This window comes from Podarcis raffonei, chromosome 1 (assembly GCF_027172205.1).
Source record: "Podarcis raffonei isolate rPodRaf1 chromosome 1, rPodRaf1.pri, whole genome shotgun sequence".
Taxonomy (NCBI): domain Eukaryota; kingdom Metazoa; phylum Chordata; class Lepidosauria; order Squamata; family Lacertidae; genus Podarcis; species Podarcis raffonei.
This window is the reverse complement of record NC_070602.1, coordinates 10,053,526-10,074,737: the sequence shown is the minus strand read 5'-3', so window position 1 is coordinate 10,074,737 and position 21,212 is coordinate 10,053,526. Positions and strand designations below refer to the sequence as shown.

Genomic DNA, 21,212 nt, shown 5'->3' with positions numbered 1-21,212 from the left:
TTCAATTAATTTGCACAAGGGTGTACAGGCAGTTGTTTTCCATTTCAATGTACAATTAAACAATTATTTTTAACACCGCTAGCATGTGGTGACTGGGAGTTTGCTCCCAAGGAAGTGCATTCCTTGGGCTGTTCTCTCTGCTGCGCATCATGTATACAGCATTGTGTGCAGCTGTTGTGCACAGGTATGGTGGACTGCAAGACGAGCCCAATGACCCTCCCATTGTCTTATGGTGTCACTTCCACTTGTGTGGGCAATGGTCAGTCTGAGAATTGCCATCATTACCCTCCCGCAGTCCTTCTACCCTGAGCATCGTTGTTAACCCAAGCATTTTTGTTACCGATTAAAATCTCGAATGCCACTCTGACACATTGATTTAAACGCCTTCATTATTTCCCTCGCTTTCAGAGATGAGGCAATCCATGACAAAGAGGTTAATTGCAACCCAATAGAGCTACGCTAATGTTTTATTAAGGAAAGAGCTAGTCACGGTGGCCTTTTTCGGCAGAGGAAACCTGCTAATAATAACGTAGCCAGATGGAACCCAGTTCCCGAGACAGCCTTGAGGACAGTGCTGTAATTCGCACCAGTCTGCTTTTGGCAAAGAACAAAACAGAAACACTTCCCTGGTGATGACGTGCTTGGCAGTGGTCCAGGAAAGAGCAATATAAGAAGGTGCCCTGTTCTGGATCAGACTATTTCTTGTCCATCTAGCCTAGCAATCTCCTGTCCAGGGGTAGGCAATGTGGCGTTCCCTAGCTGTTAGAGTCCAACTCCCATCAGCCCCAGCCAGCAAGGGTCAGGGAAGATGGGAATTGTAGTCTTTAGGCCACCACGCTGGGGAAGACAGCCCTTGAGAGCCACAGGTAGATGGGCCAATGGTCTACTATAAGATACCTGGCAGGTTCCAGCTTTGCTACTCATGGTTTAGTTGGACCAGCAGCGGTTCTCAGGGTCCACAGGAAAAGTCATGATGCCAGACTTTTAGACTGGTGATACCAGGGATGAAACCTGATACTTGCACACAAAGTGTGTGCTGAACTACCCCCCTGCAAAAAAATCCCCACTCTCTCAACTGATAAAGACTCTCCATCCTTGGGACATCATCATCACCATCATCATCTATTATTTATACCCCACCCATCTGTCTGGGTTTCCCCAGCCACTCTGGGTGGCTCTCAACAGAATATTAAAAACACGATAAAACATCAAACATTAAAAACTTCCCTAAAAAAGCTCTAAATCAGGACTCAGAAGCTCAGGAGCAGGGGCTGACTGAGGCTGCCTTCAGATGTCTTCTAAAAGTCAGGTAGTTGTTTATTTCCTTGACATCTGATGGGAGGGCGTTCCACAGTGAGGGCGCCACTACCGAGAAGGCCCTCTGCCTGGTTCCCTGTAACTTGGCTTCTCGCAGCGAGGGAACCGCCAGAAGGCCCTCGGTGCCAGATCTTAGTGTCTGGGCTGAACGATGGGGGTGGAGATGCTCCTGCAGCACCAGCCCAGTGTCAGAATCCTCCTTTTCTGGATCATGGAAAGGACTTCCCCCATTTTCATTCCTGCTTTTAGAGCTCAGTAAATCCCACTGGACGCCGTTTTTTGAGCACACTTAGCTCAGATCAGATATGTTAACCCTGCAACCTCCCTCTCAGGCAAACACCCCTTCTAGCTATGCCCCTTCAGAGCAAAGGAAGGGCACCTCCAACATAGGGCAACCTATATGCCATGGAACTGGTTTATACTGTAAGTAAAGGAATTGACACTACCTAGAACTGTCTGGTGTTTTTCCTTTCCATTTGGCACATTCCTCTGGCATGCCCCAACATTTTGATGGCAATTCTGCTTTTCCAATGCACAGACCACCTTCCCCCAGCATCCAGTCTTCTTAAAGTTGAGCGTTGCTAGAAAACATTAAGTTTGATTTATGAGCCAGAAAGAGAGTGTTTGATGACAAAAGGAGGAAACACCCACCCACCCACCCACCCACCCGTCAGTGTACAGCCAGCTACTTTGTTTATTTGTTTGTTCATTTGCTTCCTGCCCTTCTTCACCAGAGCTATGTGACATGTCATGTTCAAGGTCCACGAGCAGATCTCCAGGTAATGATATCTTGAGAGGCATCCACACTGGTGCAGTTTGGAATGATTTGGTTCACCATCTGTATTCAAAATGGCACCCACTAGGCAAAAAATCACCTCCTCCACCTCAGGAACCATCATGCCAAACTGGGTGATGATCTCTTGAGGGGCATCTGAAACCAATAGAGAACAGACAAGACTTTCCAAAATAATATAGTAGATTCAAGCAAACTCTGACCAGAGTTAACAGACACTTTCTAGCCAAGCAAAAACATCCAAGAAGAGTGAGCAGCAGGCCAGTGAGGATTGGGGCTGGGCAGGATCCCAACGGCCAAAGACAGAGGTCTGGTGGGCCTCAGTCAGCGCCTGGTCCTGAGCTTCTGAGCCCTGATTTAGAGCTTTAAAGGACAGAACCAGCACCTCGAAATGGACCCAGGAACAAATCTAGAGCTATCAATTTTAACGGAAAATTAATGTTATGTGATATAATGAATGGACTTCCTTCAGCACTCTTATAATGGTGGCAAAGAAGGTTGTTGTTTTTTTGGAGGTAGCTGGTGGCTGAATGACCCTTCAGCTCTCAAAGACAATGACAGATGTCCAGATTGATTTTCATTGTTCTGGATCAGGTCTCCTCAGGCTTCCTGGCCCTGGAACACTCCATAATCAGTATAATCAGACGAGAAACCAATGGAGAGGCATACTTTATGTTTCGGACTGGGAGTCAGGACGACACAATTACAAAACTGCTCTATTGATTTTTGGCAAGTGAGAGCATTTTACTTTCATTAGCTTAAATGAAGAAGAAGGCTGGAAGCACAGTCTTTCGCCCTGTGTCCTGCCAATCCACTGCACAAGAAGTCGTTTTCGGAAGGTTCATTGATTTGGAGGGGGCGAATGAACAGTACAGGCTCCAGTCCGTGGGAGAAAAAACGTTATTCCCTCCCGAAGGCTAGAATGATCCTATGCTTCTGCAGTTGCTTCAGAAGTCTCAGAGTGGTACCAAGTCAAGGCCATGTCCCAGGCATCTCCATGCAGAAGGCCCTGATTAATGTGTTCTGAGCAGCCAAAACGCTAAATGAATGTTGAGGAAATGTTCCTTTTCTGCTTGAAGAAGTTAACCGCATCAGTGGTGCTCCACCACTGCCAGAGAAGAGCCTTAGGGCTTAGCAGTTGCTGAAGTGTGATGTGAGGGATGGAGTTTGCTCCCACAAGCAGCAGTGATGGCCATCAGCTTAGATGGCTTTAAAAGAGGATTAGACACGGGTGGCGCTGTGGGTTAAACCACAGAGCCTAGGACTTAACGATCAGAAGGTCGGCGGTTCGAATCCCCGCGACGGGGTGAGCTCCCGTTGCTCGGTCCCTGCTCCTGCCAACCTAGCAGTTGGAATGCACGTCCAAGTGCAAGTAGATAAATAGGTACCGCTCCGGCGGGAAGGTAAACGGCATTTCCGTGTGCTGCTCTGGTTCGCCAGAAGCGGCTTAGTCATGCTGGCCACATGACCCGGAAACTGTATGCCAGCTACCTCAGCCAATAAAGCGAGATGAGCGCCGCAACTCCAGAGTCGGTCACGACTGGACCTAATGGTCAGGGGTCCCTTTACCTTTAGACAAACTCATGGGGAACAAGCCCATCAACGGCTTCTAACCCTGAGGGATAGACTTTACCTCTGGGAGGTAGATATGATAGCTATCTTCAACCACAATTTAAGAAGGATATTTACAAGCTGGAACGTGCGCAGAAGAAGGCAACCAAGATGATCAAGGGTCTGGAAATCATTCAGAGGAATGGTTGAAGGAACTGGGTGTGATGGCCTGGGACTGGGACTCGGGCTTGGAACCAGAGGAGACTCAGTCTGCACTGGATCCTTTGCCTCAGGCATCACCTGAACCAAGTTTGGGGCCTGATCCCGAAGAGTCCCAGTCTGCACAGGTTTCCCTGTGCTGGGCTAAGTCAGGGGCCTGAGCCTGCCCTGGCTCCATATGTGGGGAGTACCTCGTTGCCTTCAGCTGGGCAATCACTTACAGCTGCTCCACTGCCAGTTGGGTCAGGAGAGGCTGAGGCGGCCTCTGGGTCCAATAACACACCGACATCTCCTGAGCTGCAGAGACTCAGGTATGAGAGAAGGAGAGACCTGAGTACTTGCAGGAGGAGTGCTCACCTTCGGGCAAAACAGGGAGGTGAGTCGCCAGGGGATCAGGACCAGCCGTTACCCCGACACAGATAAAAGGCTGTCGGGCCCTGCCCCAGGTTGTGGGAGCAATGTTGCTGTATGCTAGAACTTGCCTGAGATCCTGTCCCTGTCCTTGCCTGGTTTCCTGCCTTGGCCCTGTCGGACTGACTCCTAGTGGAACCTTCAGATTCTGTACTGGTTCTGGACTGCATTGCACGGGTTACCGCCGGGCCCAGCACACAGGGTATGTTTAGCTCGGAAACGAGGAGACTGAGAGGAGATATGATGGAGGAAGCTTGTATTTTGCTATTCCAGAGGGTAGGACCCAAACTAATAGATTCAAGTGACAAGAAAGGAGATTCCAACTAAATTAGGATGAACTTTGACAGCAAGAGCTGTTCAACAATGAAATGGATTATTTCAGAAGTTGGTGGGCTGTCCTTCCTTAGAGGTTTTTAAACAGAGATTGGATGGCCATCTGTCAGGGATTCTTTAGCTGCGATTCCCTCATGGCAGGGGGTTGGGCTGCATGAATCGTGAGGATCCTTCTAGCTCTTCAATTCTATGATTCTGTGAAAATATATCAGTAACAGTAATAATACTTATCTGCAGCACCCAGTGTTGTATTTCCGTAGTGGAAGTGGGGTGTTTTGCATGCAGAAAAAGAGTTCCTTTTGAACTTTCAGAATTAGCACCTGCATTTTCCATTTATCTCTTCCCTTCCTGTCCTAGTCCCCAAACCCATTTATTCTCCCTGCCCCATTATCCATTTTGTGTAATGTGTATTAGATTGTTAAATCTGCAAGCAGGGACCACAGTGTTTTCATTGATTGTATGCAACCCACCCTGGGAGCTTAACTGGCTGAAATGCGGGGTACGGATTCCCTTAATCAAATGAACCAAACAAATCAAGGGAATTCATTCCTTCTGTGTTCCTGTCACCTTAAGCAGCCCAAGGTTCTTAATTCTTTTTTTATAAAAAAAAAGGTTATTCTGTATTCAGTAAGCACTGGCTCTGCTGAATGACCAAGGAGGAAAGGGTCAGGCAAAAGCATGTTCTATCATTTTGAGTACAAAGAGGAGGAAATAAAATATTAAAAGCTTTAATCTGATCACTATGCAGATTAATGACCTAAACTTCTGGGAATAAGTATTGACTGACTGACCATCTGCCATCAAAAATTCAAAATAGCTGACTAAGCTGAGATAATTCAGATAAATGTAGGAGTCATAAACAGCATCCAAATATTGCCCTGCAGCAATGGAGCAACCGCCCTCTTCCTGTAATCCATGGTTGGGGGGACATTTTACACCCCAAAGGACCTGTTTGCTCATGTACCACCTGCCAGCAGGTGCATACTGGGGTGGGTGGGGCCAGAAGCAAAAGTAGGTGGAGCAACAGATACCATTTGGTTCAGTAGGCTACATCGAAAAGGGAACAAGCTTGTTTTCTCCTGCTCTGGAGGGTAGTACTCAAATAAATGGCTTTACAAGAAAGGAGATTCCGCCTAAACACCAGGAAGAACTTTCTGACAGTAAGAGCTGTTTGACAGTGGAACAATCACCTTGGGAGGTTGTGGACTCTCCTTCCTTGGAGGTTTTTCAGCAGAGGTTGGATGGCCATCTGTCATGGATGATCTAGTTGAGATTCCTGCAGAGCAAGGGGTTGGATTAGAGGACCCTTGGGGTCCCTTCTAACTCTGAAGTCTACAATTCTATGAGTCTATGATTCTAGCCACACCATAAGGAATGCCAGAGGAGGGAAGGAGGGTCAAGCACACTCCACAAACAAAGAGCTCACTTGCCCACTTGCCCCCCATTTCTGAACTCTTGTCATTAATATGTCACCCACCTACAAATATACTTTGCCCATTCTGTGCCTGCCCAGATTTTGTTTCTGGTGCCACCACTGAACCACACAAAGTCCTTCTACACCCCCATCTCTCCATTTGGGGCAAGTGGCATTATCATGGTTCAATCAAACTTTTCAATTAAGCAAAAACATTCAAAGGCCTGGATGGAGTCTGAAGGCTCGTTAGAGAGGGCTGCAATTGAGCCCTGGACCTGAAGTTCCCCACTCCTGCTATAATAGCAGGGTAGTTACTCTCTGTTAACCTTCCACCCTAGACTCTACAAGCAACAAATCTAGTCCTAGCAAGCCTGGACCATCCACGGCATGCCTTGGAGGAGTGTCTCAGATGCTGATCTTATATAGTTGCTGAGCTAGGATACCTTTTGCCCCTGCCCCTTCTACTTTCCAGCTCTCAATATGATTGTCCTCTGTTTGTTCTCCTTTATGTTGGTCGAACCCCTGTAACTGCACAGTAGGATTTAAAACTCTTAAGGAAAAGAATTTTGGCTATATTGACCCAAGTCCAGTTAGCTTTTTGTTGGCCAAGGAGACTGATGGAATACACTTAGTTGGCTTCATTTGAAGGTCTATTCTGCAGGTACTGATGAATTATCCCTTAAATCCTTGTAAATAATGCTAGATTTATGTAGATTCCAGAGTGCGGATGGGGAAAAGATGATCAGGGAAAAAAGCTTTTCAGTTCATCAGACAATTTTTAAAATCAGTTTAATCCTAGCTATAGATTGGCTAAACATTGCAGACCTTAACGTTCTAAGATGGACTGTAGGAATAGCATTTGGATACCAATGCTGGCACTGGGACATTGTTGCGACCACTATGTTCTGAATGAGAAGATGACCGATGGCCATTGCCAACCAGTGAACCTCACAGTGTTCCCCTTCCTCTTTGCAGGCTGGACGAAGTTTGCTCGATTGACACGAGCTTTGACGAACAGTCGGAGTGTTCTGCAGCAGCTAACGCCTATGAACAAAGCCGAGGTGGTCCATAAACACTCACGGTTAGCTGAAGTAAGTGTCAAACAAATGCTCTCCTCTCCTGATCTGAAACTCTGTGTGTGTGTGTGTGTGTGTGTGTGTGTGTGTCTGTGTCTGTGTGTGTGTATGTGTAACACTGCAGACAGAAAGAACCACCAGCCAAAGTTTCAGGTATAAGCTGCAGGGCCACATTTCCTTTCCCAGGAAGAAAAGACCTTGTTGAGATGGAAGCAACACCAAGAAAGAGAGATAGAGAGAAAGCTTTGATTGTTCTAGGATGGTGATGGAGTAGGATGGGAAGCCAGCAGATCAAAAGGGCAAGAATGAAAAATATTTTTACTTACTGATGATGACAGTAGTGGTGGTAATAATGATTACACACACACACCCATCGTTAGCATTAGAAGACAGGTCCCAGCCCCCAAGATCTTACAACTTATTTATTTAGATGAGGACCTCTACCCCATCCTTTTACATAGGAAATATATTGAGCTGCCTCACACTGAGTCAGACCACTAGTTCATTCAGCTCAGTAATGTCTATACTGACTGGAAATGGCTTTCTAGGATTTGAGGCAAGGGACATTCCCAAAGTTACCTGGAGATGCCAGGGATTGAAGTTAGAACCTTCAGCATACTCTACCACTGAGCTGCCGTCTTTCCTTGAATTGGGTTTGTGGGAGTTCATGATGTAATGAGCAATAACCCATGTGGTAACACCTGCATATCTTTTATTTTAAGGTTCTCCAGCTGGGTTCCGATATTCTTCCACAATACAAGCAAGAAGCCCCAAAGACTCCACCACATATCATTTTACACTACTGCGCTTTCAAGACCACTTGGGACTGGGTCATCTTAATCCTCACCTTCTACACGGCCATCATGGTTCCTTACAACGTGTCCTTCAAAACCAAGCAGAACAACATTGCATGGTTGGTTCTGGATAGCGTGGTGGACGTTATTTTCCTGGTGGACATAGTCCTGAATTTTCACACAACCTTTGTTGGACCTGGTGGAGAGGTCATCTCAGATCCCAAACTCATCAGGATGAACTACCTGAAAACCTGGTTCGTGATAGACCTTTTGTCATGTTTACCTTATGACATCATCAATGCCTTTGAGAATGTGGATGAGGTAAGCAATCTCAATCTGGTTTTGCCCAGGACTGCTTGAGGTTCTGTAGTTTATAATGTTCCGAATGTGGGTCGTGACCAAATGTTAGAGCACTTCCAGTTAAGCTAATTCTCTTGCACTGAAATCAATGAGAACATATGAAGCTCACAAAATCCATAGTAGGTCAAGGTAAATGCCACAGAATAGGGAGCAAGCTTCTGGTCTGCAATGGTGTAAGTCCTAAGATTGGAGTGTGGGGGGAAGGTAGCAGAGTTATTAGGTGAAACTCTCTTGGGTTCACCAGTTTCTGGGGCCCATTGGAACTGGTGGTGCAGAAGGCTGGGAGGTCAACAGTAGGTGTAGCCAGAGCCAAGCTTTCATCCTCATTCTCCTCTCTGCTCAGTTCTACAACGGAAGCACTGAAACGAAGGAGGAGGTGCCACCTTCTGGATTGGTTGTAAGTGGGAAAGCAGGCAGGTAGAGGCTGGTGGAAGGCAGCCTGAGATTGGTGCCCAAATGGACCACTATTCACTGCCTAGGTGCCAACTAGATTTTAGGTTACACCTTGGGATGCTGGCCTGAAGAAAGATACAATGACCCAGTTTGCTTGTAATGCATAGCTAAACAATGGCTTAGCACAAACAAATGGGTTCCCAGAGCAAAGACAGCAGCTGCTGCTCTATTCCTCCACTCTTCCTGCTGCTGCGGTATCCGGGGCTAAGCCATGGTTTGGTTTAGCATTACATCTATTCCCAGGTTTGTGGGTGGTCTCACTCCAGACAAGCTGTGAACTGTAGCCAAGGTTTGCTCTTGGTTTTCTTTTTTTCATGGGGAAGACAAACCATGAACTTGGTTTCAGATGTAACACTTAGCCAAACCATCACTTAGTCCCACGTAACAAGGCAATGGCAGGACTAAAGGAAGAGCCCAGTGGCTGGTCTTCTCAATGAACCCTTGTGTTTGCTTGTTTCTGCCAAACCATGGTTTAGTGTTATTTGAAGACTGGGCCAGTGGCTGATTCCCCTTTTCTGAAAATATATAATCCAGCAATTCTCAAGATCTGTCAACAGAATGAAAAAAGGCAGGTTCTTGGGGGGAGAAAATAGCAGAGACCCTGTTAATTCTTATATTAGCAAAGCAGGATATTAATTTTAGATGGAACACCAGGTTAAACAAGTCAAAAGTGGCAAAATAAGGTAGCTTTACCTGGTGGTTGGAGGGAACAGATATTCAGAATAAAGTCTGATGAAGCTTGCCTCACTCTAATATCTAAATCTGGAATTAAAATGAAAAACTGGCAACAGCTAAAAGCCGATCAACACAAAAACAACAGCAGTCAGGCCCGCAGACAAAGGCTTTTAATAAGCATATTATTTAAGCATTCATTATAACACTACAGATGTCGAGCTTGACACACGAGCAGGACAAAGAGTAAATAATATGCCAAATTAAGAAGTCTTCTTTCTAAATGAAGATGCATCATCTCTTCAACATAAGGCATTAATTCACCCAGTCAAGTAACGTTTCATTTTTAATGCCCACCCTCGAGGCCTGAGCTAAAATTTTAGCATTGCTTATCGGCACCAGATTTTGTCCATGCCGAGAAAACTTGGTCTTTCAAAGAGCAGCAAGAATCATTTTTGAAGGGTGATCAAGACATGCGACCAAGAAACAGATCCATGATGTCTCCCTTGGAAGGTGATGGACTGTCCTTCCTGGGAGGTTTTTAAGCAGATGTTGGATGGCCATCTGTCATGGATGCTTTAGCTGAGATTCCTGCATTGCAGGGGGTTGGACTAGGGATCCCTTCCAACTCTACGATTCTGTGATTCTACTTTGGGCTGCAGCTGGGAATCTCAGGTCTAGGGGGACAGATCCTGGCCTTTTTATCTGGCATCTGGGTCTCTTCCCAAGCCACACCGCTTGGTGACCTCCCTCTTTGATCTCCCTGGGTGCTTGTTCCTGCCTGGAGTGTGTCCTTGAGCTGTGACCATGCCTGGCTGCAGGATGGGGTAAGGTGTGTGGCTGTACCCTGTTGCTCCGCCCACTTTTCCCTCAGGTTCCACCCACCACAGGCATACAGTGCCCTGAAAATTGACCATAGAGGAGTCTGGCCCCTCAACTGAAAAAAAAAAGGCTCCCCCATCTTTGACGTAGGGCAGGCATGTCCAACAGGTCGATTGCGATCTATTGTTCAATTGTGGGGGTGTTTTTGGTCGATCGCGGTATTAATATAAGGGACCCCCCAAATAAGCTCAACAACTCTCGGCATTCTCTTGGCAATGACAATGGGTGATAATAATAATAATAATAATAATAATAATAATAATAATAATTTATTATTTATACCCCGCCCATCTGGCTGCGTTTCCCCAGCCACTCTGGGAGGCTTCCAATCAAGTGTTCAAAACAATACAGCATTAAATATTAAAAACTTCCCTAAACAGGGCTGCCTTCAGATGTCTTTTAAAGAGAAGATAGCTGCTTATTTCCTTCACATCTGAAGGGAGGGCGTTCCACAGGGCGGGCGCCATTACCGAGAAGGCCCTCTGGCTGGTTCCCTGTAACCTCACTTCTCGCAATGAGGGAACCGCCAGAAGTGCTGGATCTCAGCTGAACGATGGGGGTGGAGACACTCCTTCAGGTATACAGGACTGAGGGTAGATCACTGCTAGTTTTTTATATACTGGGAGTAGATAGCAGTTCCTTGGGAGTTGGTGATATAGGGAATGCGGTGTTGTGTTGAGGGCAAGAACCTGCACTGATCATACCAATGACGGGGATTTCATAGTCATAGGGGGAATACCTGCAATTAACAAGGCATTTCCCTTTCTGCCCTTCACCCATTGACACAATGTTGGATATTTCCCACCCCACCCATTGCACACAACGTGTCTGTTTGTCAGAACAGTTCAGCATCTAGCTCAGCATCCAGAAGATTATGCCAATGGCCCATCTCTCCCGTCTATGTCCACCTTCCATAGATGGTCAGTGCCATTAGGTTGGCTACTGTGAGAAGAAGATGCTGGACTAGGTGGTCCATTGGCCTGATCCAGCAGACCCTTATTATGTTCTTATCATGTTCTCACAATGGCCAACCAGATGCCCACCGGAAGCTCACAAACAGGACCTGAGCTCAACGACACAATGCCCTTCCTGTAGTTTCCAGCAACTGGAATTCAAAGGCACTTACTGCATCTGACAGTGGAAGCTGAACATAGCCATTGCATACCCTCCAACATTCCTCCAAAGAAAATAGGGACACCCTATTCCATTTTTATACCCCACCCATCTGACTGCGTTGCCCCAGCCACTCTGCATGGCTTCCAACATATATGAAAACAGAATAAAACATTAAACATTTAAAAAAACTTCCCTGTACAGGGCTGCCTTCAGATGTCTTCCAAAGGTTGCATAATTACTTATCTAAGCTAATAAAGCAGATTGATTGGTTGGTGGATTGTTACTTATCTTCTTGGCTCAAGGGTCGCATAACTCCATGCCCTCCAACATTTCTCTGAGGAAAATAGGGACGTCCTAAGGAAAAGAGGGACATTCTGGGATTGTATCAGGAACCAGGATGGCTTTTGTAAACCCCCTAACTGTCCCTGGAAAATAGGGACACTTGGAGAACCTTCCATTATGATACGATAATCTTTATTGTCATTGTCCCATACAGAACAACGAAATTGAAAAAAATCTACACCAGACATTCAAAAACCAACAAGCCACCCCAGCTATCCCAGCCTGGTTAGCCCCTAAAAACTCTGATACTCCATAACTGAATACAATATACCCACATAAAGGCTACCTTACACTGCGTTTAAAACCAAAATTGCATTTGGATAGAAACTGTTTCTCAGGCGGCTAGTCCTAGTCTTTATAACCCTGTACCTTCTTCCAGAAGGCAGAAGCTGAAAGAGATCGTTTCCAGGGTCCGTACTATCCTGCACTATCTGTGCAGCTTTCTTATGGCACCTGGAAGCATAGATTTGATTCAAGGTGGGAAGAGTGCACCCAATTCTTCTCTCCGCAGTCTTTACAACCCTGGACAGCCTTGTTTTTCCCCTGACCATTGTGACTAGTAGCCATTGATAGCCAATCTCCTCCATGAATTCGTCTCATTCTCTTTTCAAGCCATCTAAGTTGCTGGCCATCGCTGCCTTTTGTGGGGCAAATTCCACAGTTTGACGAATTTGCAGTGTGGGAAAGAGCCTCCTTTTGTCTGTGCTGAATCGGCAAATGTTCGGCTTCGTTGGATGGTGTTAGGTTTTCGTATTCTGAGATACGGGGAGAGAGACTTCTCTCTATCCACTTCCTCCACACCTTGCATAATATTTGTACTGCAACAATGCCCAGAATCCGCAGCCGTGTTGTACAAAGCAACACAATCTGTTGTTGTGGGGATAATTCTAAATACATATTCATCTTTTGGCAGCCTGTAATGCTTCCATTGGCAGCTGCCTTTGTGTTACTGCTAGGGCTGCATTGCTTAACTAACTCTTCTGTTCTAGTCTACAAAAGGCATGCAAACATACGCACACAGCCACAAATAAACATAATTTGGGGAAAGAAAGAAAGAAAAGCAGGAAGGGTGGGGAGGGGGGAATCCACAGTGTTGAAACACAGTCCCTGGAGGTGAATTCAGAGTTTGCATCCTAGAATTGTAGAGGTTTATATGACTTTTATCATGGGTTCTTCCTGGTGACTCCTTTATTGAGCCTTCATCCTGATTGGTTTGCAGGGAGATTAGAGAATCTTGACTATTTAACAAACCTTCACTCTGATTTGTGGGGAGGTTAGATGACGTTGCATCAAAGTGTGGGTTATCCCATGTGTTTCCTCCTCAGTTTCCTTATCAAAGAAAAATCTGATCATTTAGGGGGAGGGGTTTTTGTGCAATCAACTGTAATTGTGCAACCTGAATTTCCTGGTAATTTGTGCGAATCCCACCGGAAAATAGTGGCAGGCTATGACTCAGCCAATGCACAACCCTCTGGTGAGCTGGTGTAGTCTTGTGATTAGGAAGCACAGCTAAAAAGCAGGGGCTCTTGCCTCATATATTGACTCCACAATGGACACACAACAGTTTTATTTATTTATTTTTGTATTTGTCTATTAAGGTTCTGTCCTTCCCTTCCTCTCAGAGGAGCCTAGTACAGCAAACAATTAAACTGCAAAGCAATATAATTTGCAGGGTTTCTAAAACACAACCGAACACACAAACACACAAACAATTTTATATTTGTTCTTAATGCTTATCGTTGGTGATTGCAATGGTGACAACAACAACGAGCGGAACTGAGTAGTTTGGAAGGCTGTGGACTCTCCTTCCTTGGAGGTTTTTAAAGAAAGTTTGGATTCCACCAGGGGTTCTTTAGCTGTGATTCCTGTATTGCAGGGACTAGATGAAGCTCTGCGCCCAACTCTACAATTCCATGTTTCTATGAATAATAATAATGCATATTTGTTTTCCATTGATCTGTGGATTTTAGCCATGTCTTAGCCATAATTTTATTTGTAGACAGTTTGGAGGGCCTTTTGACCAAGCATTTAATACCTTTTCTAAATAGAAAGATCAAGGGCCACAATAGCGAAATAATTTCAACGTTGCCAGGAGCAGTATTTTTCAGCCATGAGTGAACAGGATTCTCTCCTCCACCCCCATTTCACCCAAATGTTAATAATGAGGGAGACAGACACACCTCACCAGGAACTGTGTTCCACAGATGAGGAACTGCCACCGCTAAGACCCTGCCATCATGGCACCACCAGCAGAGAATGGTATTTGGGGTGGGGTAGGGGATGGCTGTGGTCTAAACCATAGAGCTTCTTGGGCTTGCCGATCAAAAGGTTGGTGGTTCGAATCCCTGCAACGGGGTGAGCTCCCGTTGCTCTGTCCCAGCTCCTGCCAACTTAGCAGTTCGAAAGCATGCCAGTGCAAGTAGATAAATAGGTACCACTCTGGCGGGAAGGTAAATGGCATTTCTGGGTGCTGCTCTGGTGTCGGTGTTCTGTTGCGGCAGAAGCAACTTAGTCATGCTGGCCACATGACCTGGAAAAACTGTGTACACAGCAGACAAATGCTGGCTCGCTCAGCCTGTAAAGTGAGATGAGTGCAGCAACCCCAGAGTCGTTTGTGACTGGACTCTTAACTGTCAGGGGTCCCTTGACCTTGACCTTTAGAGAATGGCAACCCTTTGGCTAAGTGCCACAGTGGCAAATGGAGCCATTATATATTTGGAAGGAAATTTAGGTCAACACACTTTTGAAGACTCCTCACTATCTGGTGCACAATGTTTTCTAGCTATAGAGAAATGGAGAATTGTGGCTCCGTCGTATGGAGGAAATGGGATTTGAGTACAGTACTTAGATTCAGAAGAGAAGTTCTGCAGTGATTTTGATGCCAGCAAGGAGATGTAGGTTTACCTGCCAGAAGATGCTGAGACAAGAAGATAATAGAGAGCTTAGAGGAATTTGGACGATCCGACAAGTACTGCAAACAGTACAAGGAGGAGGAAAAAACCAAATCCACATAGCGATGGAGAGCTACATTGACATGGTAAATGAGAGATTAGGTGTAAGACAGAAGAACTATGAGGAAGACAGCAGAACTGCGTGGATGAATATTTTCACAGAAATGATGCGTTGTGCCAAATGCAGAGAGGAGCATTTCTCTTGCTTCCTAATGACCAGTAGTGGACAGAGGATGTTTCTGGAACAGGGCACAGCCCTACCATGCAATGAAGTGGAGCAGACTGCTTCAGGTGGCAGAATTCAGAGGGCTAGGAGAAGGAAGAAATCGATGCCTAAATGTTGCTGTGAAGTTTAAAAGCATCACCTCAAACATAAGTAATAATAATAATAATAATAATAATTTATTTATGCCCCACTCATCTGGTTGGGTTTCCCCAGCCACTCTGGGCGGCTTCCAACCGAATATTAAAAACAATACAGCATCAGACATTAAAAACTTCCCTAAACAGGGCCGCCTTCAGTTGTCTTTTAAAAGTAAAATAGCTGCTTATTTCCTTGACATCTGATGGGAGGGCGTTCCACAGGGCAGGCGCCACTACCGAGAAGGTCCTCTGCCTGGTTTCCTGTAACCTCACTTCTCGCAGTGAGGGAACCATCAGAAGGCCCTCAGCGCTGGACCTCAGTGTCTGGGCTGAACGATGGGGGTGGAGACGCTCCTTCAGGTATACAGGACCGAGGCCATTTAGGGCTTTAAAGGTCAGCACCAACACTTTGAATTGTGCTCGGAAATGTAAGGGGGGGGGGGATAGGTGCTGCTCTTGAGGTAGCAAAGTGTCTTGGGCCACAAAGTTCTGGAGGAAGCTGAAAATAATTGCTCAGCAGCTTTTGATGACTAGAAGAGTTTTTGTTAAAGAGCCTTGATGGCTCGTGGTTCCTAGCTGTTACATATATGCTTGACCGGGATGAGTGTGGCGGCTGGAGAGAAAAAGCTGAATGTTGAAATGTATCAGAAAAGAACACCTAGTCTAGTCAAAGGTCTTCCCTGTCATAGAGACAGGGTGTGTGGGAATGTTTAGGAATGCGGGGGAGGATATATTGTCTAAGATATCCTATCCCAACTTGTCTTTATAAGTTCCACAAAATCAGCAGAGTTAACATTCCCCCTTTTAAAACACACGCACAGCAGATAGCTTGCTCAGACTCGTTAGAGTCTCTGTAAACATTTCCTGGTATTTTCCCTGTTTAATCCCTCCTAAAATAAGATGCTACACAGTCTTCTGTAAAGTATAAAAGGTTTACTCACAAGTAAGCATCTGCTCACACAAAGGTTCCCAGAAGGCAGACTTAAAAGGTTAGAACATAGTTTAAATGTGGTGACTATCTCCTTATGGGAGAAAGCCCCGCTATTCTTCTCTTGGCCTGGAGCCAAGGTTGCATTTTAGTAGTGCTGTCATTAAGATGGCATCGATAGAGACTAGATGGTCGCCAGCCTGTGGTTCTGGTTCTTTTTACTTCAGGAGAGGCCACGCCCATCTCAAGTTACACATAGGAAGTTTCGTCTCAGTCCTGGAAAGCAGGAAGTTCTGGCTGGAGGACTGAGACAACCTTCATGTCTACTCTAGCAATGTTGTGTTTGACTGCACCTGATTCTTACATCCCACAAACAAAGGTGGGTTAAAAGGATCCCAGACTACATACTTGATCCTTTAGGGGGAGTGCAATCCCACCCAGAAAAGGTTGAATATCACATCTTTCTATAAAGCATCCAACTATCTGAAAATACACCTTATCCCATACTACCTGCCCGTGCATTAAGATCAGAAGATGAAATCTACTTGGTTGTCCAAGCAGATACAAGATTTGGAATCCCAGAGAAGGGCCTTTTCAGTGGTGGCCCCTCGCATGTGGCACTTCCCTACTGAGGTGTGTCTGGCCCTGTCTCCTTATACCCATTAGGCAGCTGGTTAAGGCTCACCCTTTCTGCTGGGCATTAGTAGGAGGAAACATCTGATTAAACAAATGGATTTGTTTCGGCTGCTGGTACTGGTAATTGCTATTTGGAGATTTGTTATGCAAATGTTATTTTAAGGATTGTGCTATTCCTTGATTGTATGTATTCCTTTTATCTGATTTGCTTTTTTTGCAAACCACCCTGTCACTTGTGCAAAAGGCACAAGTAATGGAAATAAATGAATCCAAAGCTGGCCCTATCGTTAGACAGAGTGAGGCTGGTGCCTTTGGAACCCTATTTGGGGGGGGGGTGTCTTGTGAAAGGGCTAGTTATTTATCATCATTGCATTTTTACTGCTGGGGAATGGTGGAGTGACTTGTGGGATTATCTGCCTCAGGTGCCAAAATAACTTGATTGGCCTTGGACATTACATATCTTGACTGTTTGTGTGTATTTGTTGCTTTGCTGCAGGCAGCAAAATGTATTGGGCAAGCCCTGGCTTCCTTGGCTGGTTGTCTGAAGGAAGTTTCTGCTTGCCACCAGGTGAACAGCAACTTACAAAGCCTGGTTTGGATACAGGAGACCAGTTCTCAGGGAAACTGGCTTCTGTTGCTGATTTGATGGATGTGCGTGTAGCTTGCTTCATTTCCTCAGCAGCAGCTCAGAAGACCTCAGTGTATTAATGTTCCCTGTGAAAACCATGACAAGCCTTACAAATGGAAAACCAACACAATTAGCTCTGAAGTACTCCCATTTCCTATAGCTTCCTGAGAAAGTGCTACTTCTGCTTAAGCCCTTGAAGGAAAGTTTATGAGCATTGATTCCTGTATGCTATAGAAGAGGGCAATGAATTCTGAGTGGAATAAATATATATGCCATGGCTGGAGAACCTGTGGTTCTCCAGGTGTTGCTGGACTCCAGCTCCCACCCTTCCTGACCATAGACCATGCTGGCTGATAGGAGTTGGATGTCTCTAGAAGCTCCTTTTATTGTGGTACATAAGGATGTGGTACATCGTAGGAAGTGGCCTCACACCCAGTCTGGCCATTGGTCATAGCTGTCAACTTACAGATTTGAAAATAAGGGACCAGCAGCCTCGAAAATAAGGGATCAGCAGCCAAAATAAGGGATTTTAGTCAAGCAGCTCCCAAGCCAAAGGCAGAAAGCCCACCCAGCAGCCAAATGAAGCCTCAAGTGGTGGTTCCCGCAGCTCAGCAAACCGGCAAAGGGGATGCAGCAAGGAAAACTACCGTCACCTCTCCGCTGGGAAGCGCTGAGCAAAGGCGAGTCCCCAGGCAACGCACACAAGGCATGCAAGCTCCACCCCCAGTCGTTCTTAGACTCCTTATTGGGTGAGCAACGCAGCCAAGCAACACAGTTTGAGCCTCCCTCCTCCCTGGCCGGCAGGGAGGGAGGGAGAGGAGCTGCTTCCTTTGAAACCCGGGACAGCATCAATAAGGGACAGCAGCAGGACACAGCGCTGGGATAAGGGACTTTCCCGCCAAATAAGGGACAGTTGACAGCTATGCCGTTGGTCCTTCTAGCTCAGGGGTCAGCAAACTTTTTCAGCAGGGGGCCGGTCCACTGTCCCCCAGACCTTGTGGGGGGCCGGACTATATTTTGTAAAAAAAATATGAATGAATTCCTATGCCCCACAAATAACCCAGAGATGTATTTTAAATAAAAGGACACATTCTACTCATGTAAAAACACGCTGATTCCCAGACTGTCCGTGGGCCAGATTTAGAAGGCGATTGGGCCGGATCTGGCCCCCGGGCCTTAGTTTGCTAAATATTGCCTACACAGAGGCAGTAGCTTTCCAGGTCTTCAGACAGTTCCCCCAGTCTTACTGGGAGATGCCAGGGACTGAACCAGAAATGCTCTGCATGCAAAGCAGATGTTGTACCACTGAGCTCCATCCCTTCCTTGAATTTCAGCAGATGCAACTTTTCCTGTAAGTGGGACTAACGCCCCCTTGCCTTCATCACTAAGACACAGGAGCCCCTCTCATTCTGAGACTGAATCTGTGGCTTCCTTAACTCTAAAAACAAAGTGGAACGATCTAGTGAAAGAGGCACCTTTCCCAGTGATGTGTGTCTTCTGATTCCATGCAACTCTTAATGCTGTTGGGTGTTCAGAAGTCTACGATCTGCCAGTGCTAAGCTGGTGTAGGGTGGAGAATACTTAAAAAGATGGGATGGGATGAATATTCTATGGAGAGCCGGAGGGAAAGGAAAATTTAGTTTGTACAAGTTGCTCTTAGGCAATCCCCCAGAGAGAGACAGCAAAAAGTTTGCAGAGGTAGCCTGGGGGTGAAGTGAGCCTGAAGCATTTGTTTAGAGTGTCTCAGTTTATGTAAGATTTATAACCGAGCATTTAAGCTATAGGATATTTAATTTGAATTACCCTTCTCAGACACCTCCCTCCCTCAGATGCACTGTATATGTTAATGGGGAAACAGATGTTGGTTGCACAATATTTAATTTCAAATCCTATGTGAGAGAGACATGCTAACAACTGACAGCTTTAAATTGAAGGCTCGTTCAGCCTCTGAAATGTCACAGGGGAGCATTGTGGTCCCTCGTTTCCCCTTGGTACTGGGCCACGAGGAGTGGTGTGGCGGCAGAAAAAAGAAGGGAGTTTTGCTCAGGAAACAAGGGAAATGAAGTAATCCTTTTGGACGCCGGCTTAAAAGAAAGCTGACGGCAGCAAAGCTGATTTGTAACATTTGCTGCTGTACACAGCAGGGAATTGGTAGAGGAAGCAAACGGCATAATGCTTGGAGCATCTCCAGAATGGTAATCCAGATGCAGCATGGGAAGAAGAGGGGGAGACAGGGAATAATCCACATTGCAGTGTGCAAAGGGATTCCGCGCTGGTGGCTGAGCTGCTGTGAAGTTAGGGAACAGCGGGCAGAGGACCTCTTGTCGCCATTGGCTGAGCAGCTCAGGGCCTCAGAGAGAGCAGGGCAGGAAGAAAGAAAGAGTAGGGTAGGACAAAAACAGGGAGAGTGAGGTCAATGGAAGGAAAGGCAAGGAGAGGGGCAAAGAAAACAAAAGTCCTAGGAATGCAGGAAGCCCAGGAAAGGGGGGTTGGGGCAAAGGGAGGAACAAAGGCTGGAAGGTGGCTGGAAGGAGAAGTTTGTAAGGGAAAGGAAGACTCAGAAGCAGCAAGGGGAGCTCAAAATCATATAGTCAAATTCTCCTGGTCTTCTCAGTCATTGGTGGAAAATGGTTGAAGGGAAAAGAAGCTGGATACTTTTTCTGGTGCAGCACTGCTACTTCTGCCACTGGTGTGACGTGTTCGTTGCAGTGAGAAAAAGCTTGCTACCATATTTTCAACCAAGCGTATGGCATTAAACAATAATGTAGGCTGGATATGAGCAACGCAACAGCAAAGTGTTCCTTCTCCTAGAAGGGACCCCCGGCTGCCTACCTGAATTCATGGGACATTCAGTTTTTCTGCTCCCATCTAAGCAGATGCTTCTGTGCTCCGCATGTACTGGAGATTCCCTTGTACTAAAGTATCAGTTGAACACTAGAGCAGCCCAAATGAACCACACGACAATGGAGAGCAGTGCTTATGGTGCAGCACTCAATCTACTTAAATTGCTGCATGGCAGCAGTAATACCCAAAGTGAGCTCAGGTCTCCCAGCTATATGTAAATTCTGGCTCTGAGATCACATTGCTCATTCCTTAGGCTGGCCCCAAATTTGGCTTTCCAAAGGAAGGCCGCTAGAGCTTTGTAGCAGCGGTGCATTTATAAGCGTAAGTGCACTTAATCATTTACCTTGAAATGAAATCTCTCTGAATGAAGAGTGGGGATCCTTGAATATGTATGCTGCTAACATTAACACCAGAAAAGAAGGATTAAAGAGCTCATGGGGCTTTAAGGGCTAAGCTCTTTATAAGTCGCTCAACTTGAAATGTCTCTCTCTGTGGGTTCATTTGCTTGCAGAATTCCCACCCGCTTATGATTTACGGCTCTCAGCAGTCATGCAACCACTTTAAGTGTCAATTGTGGACAGAGGTGGGCCAGGGAATCTCCAAGCTCCAAAGCCCACCTGTCCCAAAGTGACTTCTCTTTTCACACACATTTCTTTCTTTAGATTTGGCAGGTAGGGTAAATAGCTGGTTTTTCTCTTGGGGCTGGACTTGCCTCTTTGTGTCCAGTTCTGTGGGCACTTGAGGGTTTGCAAGGGAAACAGGCAGTGTCCAGTCACAAGTCCAAACTAAGCAGAGAACTTTCAGGACCTTGGAGAGCTCCAGGGGGCCCTGCTAAGAGAAGTTGTCCCTGCAGGGAGCTCAACAAAGATGTTGACCCACTGTGCAGCAGCTGTGAAAAGGGCACATTCCATGCTAGGGGTCATTAGGAGAGGAACTGAAAATAAAATTGTCAATATTATAATGCAATTATACAAAGCTATGGTGTGGCTGCACTGGGAATACTGTGTGTACTGTGTACAGTTCTGGTTGCCTCACCTCAAAAGGGATATTGCAGAGTTGGAAAAGGTTCAGAAAAGGACAGCCAAAATGATCAAGGGGAAAGGTAACAACATCTGGGCCTTTTTAGTTT

The 21,212-nt window shown here is 46.0% G+C and overlaps 1 protein-coding gene across 1 annotated transcript in view; it reads left to right on the top strand.

Moving 5' to 3' along the window:
- The window catches only part of KCNH5 (potassium voltage-gated channel subfamily H member 5), a 177,549-nt gene that overhangs the window by 35,115 nt on the left and 121,222 nt on the right, over window positions 1–21,212 (top strand). Inside the window, exons 5-6 of the mRNA XM_053404510.1 lie at window positions 7,014–7,129; window positions 7,837–8,229. Coding sequence (XP_053260485.1) covers window positions 7,014–7,129; window positions 7,837–8,229 — 509 coding nt within the window. The remainder of the gene's footprint in view (window positions 1–7,013; window positions 7,130–7,836; window positions 8,230–21,212) is intronic.